General features: G+C 39.3%; 1 protein-coding gene across 3 annotated transcripts; it reads right to left on the bottom strand.

Moving 5' to 3' along the window:
* Positions 1-3,633: 3,633 nt before the first annotated feature.
* Positions 3,634-6,739, bottom strand: LOC104589097 (putative transcription factor GLK1). Of its 3 annotated transcripts, none has more exons than XM_010247289.3 (7): positions 6,564-6,738; positions 5,991-6,486; positions 5,454-5,594; positions 4,872-5,192; positions 4,696-4,752; positions 4,391-4,516; positions 3,634-4,040 (listed from the first exon to the last, which is right to left on the bottom strand). In XM_010247289.3, exons 1-7 carry the CDS (start codon positions 6,605-6,607, stop codon positions 3,891-3,893), a joined length of 1,335 nt encoding a protein of 444 aa, XP_010245591.1. In that variant the 5' UTR covers positions 6,608-6,738; the 3' UTR covers positions 3,634-3,890. The 3 variants fall into 3 exon arrangements, with proteins under 3 accessions (XP_010245591.1, XP_010245592.1, XP_088750354.1); XM_010247290.3 differs by having other exon boundaries at positions 6,578-6,727; XM_088894228.1 differs by lacking the exon at positions 4,391-4,516 and having other exon boundaries at positions 6,564-6,739.
* Between the last annotated feature and the right edge of the window lie 1,065 nt (positions 6,740-7,804).

The following is a 7,804-nucleotide window of genomic DNA, read 5'->3' as shown; positions in this document are numbered from 1 at the left end:
CGAAGGATAAGAGTGCAGATTGCGCAGGTGATTCGAAGATACCTTGTTCCTTGAGAATAAGCCCCTTATAACTGAATTCCGTTGCTTCAGGTCCTTTGATTTCTGACAAGGCAGGTATTACCGCCACTGTCAGTCTGCCACAACCGTTACAAGCAAGGTTGAGGTGGCACGCGTGGGGCCGTCATTGCAGGGTACGTGCCTATCAGGTGCGGGACACCTTTCTAAAGGTGGCAGGCACGACGCTATCTGATGAGGGACATGTCTGCTATCCACAGGTTTGTCGGGTACGGCGGTCGAGCATTTGTGGTATACCGAACTACCCTCCCATGAATTACCCTGAGCCAGGCTGTCCTTTGAGTAACGAGCTGCCTGTAGCCAGTTATGCCGAGCTGGCTGACCCGAGGTGTCTAAGCCTCGGGGTGTCCGGAGATGGATTGGTGTGTTCCTGTCTGGGAGTGGCCCAAGGTCCATTGGGGGGAGCTCGGGCCTTAAGGGAGGTCAGGGTGCCCTGAACTCGGGGCCCCCCGAAGTGCCTTAACCCCGGGGAGGAGGTTCGGGTAAGGCAGCTTCTGGCGAGCAGTTTACCCGCCGAGTTGTCGAGCTGAACTCAGTGGGACTTTCCCTCCGAGTTGTGCTCACGCCCGTTGCGCTGTCATGCTGAGTCACTGTTTGAGCAAGGTCACGCCCACGTGTACCCGTGCTGCAAGGTCGGGCCAAATCACCCTCCATCAGTGTGGTTCAGACTACTAATGTTTTGCCGCAACACAAAACATCTACTTTGTTATGGCATGGTGTGTTCTTGGTTGGGAAACACACCCAATTTTTCAACCACACTACAAAACACCCCCTTGCTCTTGCAAAACAGACACTCACTCTATTCACTCTACTCTGAAAAGCAACAATAGGACAACCCTACTCTTCTCTATAAATCTAACCACTAAAACAATTGCCACCATCTTGAAGCCCCAAAAAATAGTTGCACCCAACAACTCTAGTCCTTTCACCACCATTCTCACAACAAACAAAAGGTAAGCAAAATAAATAAGAAGCATACACTCGTAAAATGACAATTGGTTTCTAGATTTTGAAATCTTCTTTTTCTAGCTTTAGAAATAAGTTTTGTAGCAATAAACAATTTCTAAAACTTGAAATTAGAAACCAAAATGATAGACAAATTTGGCTATGCAGAAAACGAGAAACAACTACAATATAATTAATGAGAACCTACTATTAGGCCATGTTTGGTTCACTACTTTGGGTTTCATTCTTTTAATTCTTGCTCATTCTAGACAAGAATGGGGAAGAATGAATAACATTAGTGTTTGGTTACAAAATTCTTGCCATGGGCCACATTCTTTTTAGAATGAAAAATTAGCCCCATAGCACAAAACTTGATTAGCCTGCAACATGAAAAATAATCATGCCCCATCTTGCTAATTTTCATTCTTGAGGAAACTTTTCCTACAAAACTACTACCATAGATATTTACTTTTGCGAAGACACTTTTATGAAAGCACTTTTACAAAAGTACTTCTACATGAAAGCACTTTTAAAAAAAGTAAATTTATGAAAAGTACTTTTGCAAAAGTAAAACACTTTTATGAAAGCACTTTTTCAAAATCACTTTTATAAAAAAACTTTTACAAGTCTTTTACATTAAAGTACTTTTATGAAATCACTTTTATGAAAGTACTTTCATAAAAGTATTTTTATGAAAGCACTTTAATAAAAACACTTTATGAAAGCACTTTTATAAAAGTACTTTTACTAAAGCACTTTTATAAAAGTACTTTTATGAAAGCATTTTTATAAAAGTAAATTTATGAAAGTACTTTTATAAAAACACTTTTACGGAAGCACTTTCTATGAAAGCACTTTCTATGAAAGCACTTTCATGAAAGTATTTTTATAAAAGCAATTCTATGAAAGTACTTTTACAAAACATCTATGCCAACAGTTTTGGAGACCTAGGTTGGCGGTTTATGAATGCCGGTATAGTTTTTTTTTCTTGAAGAATGAAAATGATGAGCATAGGACACTTGTCGGTCTAAAAAGAATTCATTTTTAGGAAAAAAAATGTTTGATTCATAGCAATATTTTCTCATTCTACCTATTTTTACCCACTCTTATCCATTTTAGAATTTCATCTTATATAATAATGAAACCAAGCATGTTCTAATTAGTCTACTTTGGCAGGACTGTGATATTGTTATTTCGCCTTAATCATTAATGCAGCACCATAGATGTTGGGGCAATGTTTTCAGGAAGAAAAAAAAATGTTTGGTGAAAACGATTCTCGTGTGGCATTTAAAGGCTCCTACTTCTTTCAAAATTGTATAAGAAGTGAGCCAGTACGACTTAATTACTTTTCAGAATGTAAAAATGATAATTTCATGATTGGCCCCCACAAAGGAAACCCAAGGTGGCCAGCAATGCCAATTACAATGAAATAGGAGTTTTTCCCTTTTCTTTTATGTGTGTGTGGGGTGGGGAAAAGCAATAATAGGGTAGCCCTCCCCAATGCTATGCTTTTTTTTTTTTTAAGAAGGTTAAGTATTAAATTAAGAAAAGTAAACAATACATATATAAAAGGAGGCAAATTAAGAAAGAAACTTGTCCCAACCAGCTAAAAGAAAAACCTCTAAAAAAATAGACTCAAATCCAAATAGCACTGAGACTAGGCTTGAACAAACAAACAAACCGCATAAAGGGAGGCAAACTAAGAAAGAAAATTGTCCCAATAACCAGTTAAAAGAAAAACCTCTAAAAAAGTAGATTCTAATCCAAATAGCACTGAAACTAGGCTTGAACAAACAAACAAACCGCAATAGGGAACAACAAAAAACTACAATACAGGAGACCACCACAACAGCCTCAAACTGCAAAATGCCAACTAAGAAAACTCCGCTTTGCCAAATGCCTACCAACCTGGTAGAAAATCTTAGTGATCAGCAAAGGAAAGATGAGACGAAGCACTACCAGAGACCGAGTCCGATTCCAAGTCAAGCACTACCAGACTAAGCCCTCCCCAATGCTATGTTTGTCAAGAACTTTCCTAGACTTTGGCAACTTTTGTTTCTCTCTTATTTTCTATGAAACCAAAAGTGAAGGTGAAATATTGGATTCCAATTTCCCAAGTCTCCACTGCAACAAGCCTGAGATCGAAAGGCAGCTAGCACATTTGAAGAAATGGGAGCCCCGTTACGTTGATTGGTGAGTCTCAATCCTCTAACATATGTCAACCGAAAAGTTTTGGAGATAATGCCCTTGGCCACTTATTATGTGTCTCCACTCTCCACGCCCAAGCTTTTGCCTACAAATTGTAGGCCAAGCTTTTGTTCTTTGTTAACTCATGTATTGGCACAGTTTACTGAGAGCACACATCTGGTACAACCATGGTCACAGAATTCTCTTGTGCCCTCCAAATGAAATAATACAGTACTACAGCAATGGAAATGAAAATCATAATGTCCCCATATTTCATTGGGGTCATAGCCTCAAAGGCCTGATTACATATGGACCTCGGATCTTTTACCCACAAATTGTTCCTGGGCGTTTTGATGGACACTTGCACCCTTAGCTTGAAGGAAGGAGCAAATCTGAACTCTCTCTCTCTCTCTCTCACAGCAAGAGTTCAAACCAAGAAAATAGATATATTCACCATTATTAATAATCTCATACAACCATTACAAAAATTTCGGCCTTTTCATTTCATCGATCCATTATCATGTTAACTAAAAATTGGTTCTTGATAGAGAATTAGAAAAAAAAAAAAAAAAAAAACACTGGGATCAGAAGGGTACATCTACAAGAAAGGCATGTCGTCAAATTTGGGGTTCGGGCTAAAATCACCATGGCACCCACCTATTGGATATGGATGCTACAAGATATCAAGCACAATTTGGTGGAATTTTAGAAATTCCTTGAAGTTGTAGTTCCACCAACACACTATCAAGAGATGGAGGCTTTAGCCCAATGGGAAGTGGCTGCCATGGCTTTGACAGAATATCTCCAATAGCTGCATCTATGCTCTCCTTTGACTGTTAATTACATCACCAAGGAAAGTGATTTAGGTGATCGAAGAGGAAAATCTGAAAGCAGCAGACAGATATATACTAATAGCTATTTATCACGAAAGTTAACAGTAGTAAAGATAAATATTTTAAAAAAAGGAGGCGAGAGTTATAGGATATATATATATATATATATATATATATATATATAAGTGGCACATTAGTTTCATCAGAGTTCTAATTGAATTATACTTGAAAGCCTGAAGAGATCAATTAGGGTTATTGAGTTCTCCTTATGCAACTTAATTAATCAGGGCTCTATATATTTTGCATTTGATAATTTATAGAACAAATTAAGGTATAAATATTCTTCTTACCGGATGAAGGTCAAGTGGATGATGGGAGTAATCTGATTGGGCAGTTGGGAAACCACTGCCTTTGTCTAGTTTGTACATGGCATGGGGATGTGGTGGAATGCCCCGGACAGGAGGAGTTGGAAACCTCTGCACTCACCCATTTCCATTAACAAAATAATAAGCATATTTGAGTATTTTTAGATCGATATTACACATAAACACATTCATGTTTGAGTATACTCTGGACAAAATGAGTCCAAAACTCCGTTACATAAGCATAGAATGACTACAAATTAAAAGGTGAGGACTGAGGGTCGAGTGGTTACCGTTGTTGCTAGCGGCTGTTGGAAGCAAGGAGTCCCTGGTGCAAGAGCTGTTGGAACCTAGAGGAAATAAAGAAGAGAAAAAATGGACCAGTGAGAGAGGGACACAGAATAAATTAAGAGGGAAAAGTATCATTCAGAGAGAGAGAGAGAGAGAGAGAGAGAGAGAGAGAGAGAACCCGTTGGTGGTGGGGATGCCAATAAGGATCTGGAGGTGGTGGTGCCCACGGCGGAGGCGGTGAAGGAACTAGATGTTTCGGCCACATGTGCATTACGGAGTGATCAACGGTTGGACTTGGATGTCCCCAGACATGCAAGGGCCTGAAAGGCTGCAGAGGGGTAGGAGGAGGGAAGCCCATGGTGGGTACATGCTTCAGCCAAGGGTTCATATGATCTCTCTTACTCCCTCCTCCCGCGCCACCGTGCATTTGCCGTCTCTGGCTCCAGCTCGCCGCCTCCGCCTCCCGTGCTAGCAAATGTTTCCGATGTGATCGATATTTCTGCAAAAACAAAAATCCTGTAATTCTCTGAATATATATATCCTCACTAAATTTGGTTTAAAAAAAATCCAAGTTTTCAGTTCAGATACAAATGCTTATCGTTTCATATCTAAAAGTGGAGCTCCCCACCCCACGCGTGGTCTCCATTCTTCTATTATGTTTCAAGATTCACCGGAAAAGCTGATGAAATTCTCAGAAAGCTGAAATGACCTAACGAGGGAAACAGTCTCAAGAACTGAGAAATTAAAGATGCGTACGTACTTGAAGGTGACTAGCAATGTTGTGGCGAGTAAGACAGTCGATTCCCATGACCTCCAAAATCCTTGAAGGGACTGCCTTATCCACCCCTAGCTGCTCCACTGCTTGAACGAACCGCCTGTGCAGGTCTGGAGTCCAGTCGACCTATACCCAGTTCAATAAAAATAATTAAACTTTTTTAAAATTATAATAAAAGATCGATGATAATGAAATAGGAAAAGAAACTCTCTTTCCTCCCTTTTCTTCTCCACTGCCACTGAGCTCTCCGACTAAATTCTGGCGCGCTACACAACTATAGCCAGACTATTAATTCTAGCAACTAGCCATTGTTTCAGATGATTCAGATTCAGATCTAACCATGAAACTAACACAGGAGAGAGAGAGAGAGAGAGAGAGTTTTGGCTTCTTAAATGAGTCAGGAAACTTAATTGTAAAAGAACAACTTCGAGTCCTTAATAGTTACAGTCAGACCTAATGGTCCGGCTACTGTGAAAAAGCACCAGCATATCAGCTTCCTAATATAGACCCATTGCCGTTTACCTTCACTTTCCGCTTCCCTTGGGAAGCTTTCGGCTGCGTCGATGATTTGCGGCCTTTATCAGCTACTTTTGGGGGTGGATTTACAGCAACCGCTTCTTCTCTCTTACTCAAAATTTCCTGATTTTCTTCGGTTTGACATGAACTTGAAACCAAACCAGAAGCCCAACTTTTGCCTTCTTCTTCGTCCTCTCTTCTTCCACTATCATTCCCTTCTACCTTCCCAACTGATGCTGATGCATTCTTCTCAGCTGATTCCTCACCGCCACTGCAGCCACTGACCGAAAACTCGGCCAGCAATTCTGGGTCCATCTCCAAATCTGGCAACACATCTCCGTCCTCGATGCCGACGAAAAGATCATCGAAATCGATACCATCCAGCAAGTTTCCGCCAGGAAATACGTCCGAGAAGTCACCAACCCCATCTGGACAACTCTCCATCTCCCCTTGCCTTTCATCGTTGGAACATCTTAAAGGTGACACAGCGAGCATTCCAAATCTGAAATATGGTGTAGTCTATTAAACTTAACCCACCAAAATACTATCTATCCACTATATCACATTAACGGCTCTTACATATATATACCCACATGGCGCGGTGCAATCAAAGAATATTGCATGGAGGTGAAATTAAAGCTTGATGGAAAATCAAGACTGTCTGGCTTTCCGGTGGGTCATAACGGGCAACTCTGAAGAGGAAATGAGAGAGAGAGAGAGAGAGAGAGTTATTTCATAAACAGTTTATGCCTTAATGGTTGAGTTGGGTTTGTCTCTTGCAGTATAAGAGTCTGGCGAGGTTGAATCTCAACCACAACTTGAATTCAGATTTATGAGATTTGTTTTATGTTTTTGTTTGGGCTTGCTTTCCTTTTCCTCCCATTTTTTTTAATATTTTAATTTTGTGGACGACTTTTTTTAAGGTGCAGAAAATCAGAAAAAAGGGCTTATGAGTTTTTTTCTATATATATAAAAAAAAGTATATATTTTGTGCTGAGTTTTTGGATCTCATAGGGAGAAGAGGCCAGAAGGGAAGAAGAAAAGGAGAAAAAATCCAAATTCATGTCAGATTGCAGGCTTGTATTCATGTTAGCTATGTCTATCTGTTCTGCGATTTGTATTAAAGAAAAAGACCTTGTCATTTCCAATTATGTCAGATTCATCCCCTTTTCACTCATTTATGTAATTGGAGGGATTTTACTTTTTAGTATTCCAATTCTTGTCTGTTGGGCTGGATCCCAAGAAATAAATTATAATAAAGAAGATTACCCTATGCCTATATGGTCCCTTTTGTCTTTGAAATTAAATCAAACACAATAGTTAACTAATTCTTCTTGTCTAAGAAATCAAAGACATATTATCCCATGTTTGTTGAATTGGGTAGGAGGTAAAGTAGTTGGAGTAACAAAAATGAACTACCCCCATTCCCTAAATGCAATACAAATGCAATTACTTTGTCCAACATATATGATTGATCACTAAAAGATAAATAATGAAGAAATTTCTTCTCTTTTCTGTTTCTATAAAGGTATGGCTACAAGAGCTGTAAGTGGGTTTGTATGTATTCATCCATATTGACTGATGAGCTAACTTTCCAAAATATTGTCCTGTACTTAAGGATTTGAGTTGATCAAGTGATCCTCATCGGGCAATCAATTATCAATTTACATTGATCAAAACAATACCAGACGTTCAAGAAAATGCAAATAATAGTAATATGACTGCATGATTATTGAAGAACATGCATTCAACATGTCTCACATCTAATGACTGGCTTTCTTTTTCTTTTTCTTGAACCTAATGACCGGTAGATCTACATG

The sequence above is a fragment of the Nelumbo nucifera genome, chromosome 1 (genome assembly GCF_055504915.1).
Source record: "Nelumbo nucifera cultivar China Antique chromosome 1, China Antique-T2T, whole genome shotgun sequence".
Classification (NCBI taxonomy): Eukaryota; Viridiplantae; Streptophyta; class Magnoliopsida; order Proteales; family Nelumbonaceae; genus Nelumbo; species Nelumbo nucifera.
The sequence above is the reverse complement of the archived record's forward strand: the minus strand, read 5'-3'. Positions and strand labels throughout refer to the sequence as shown.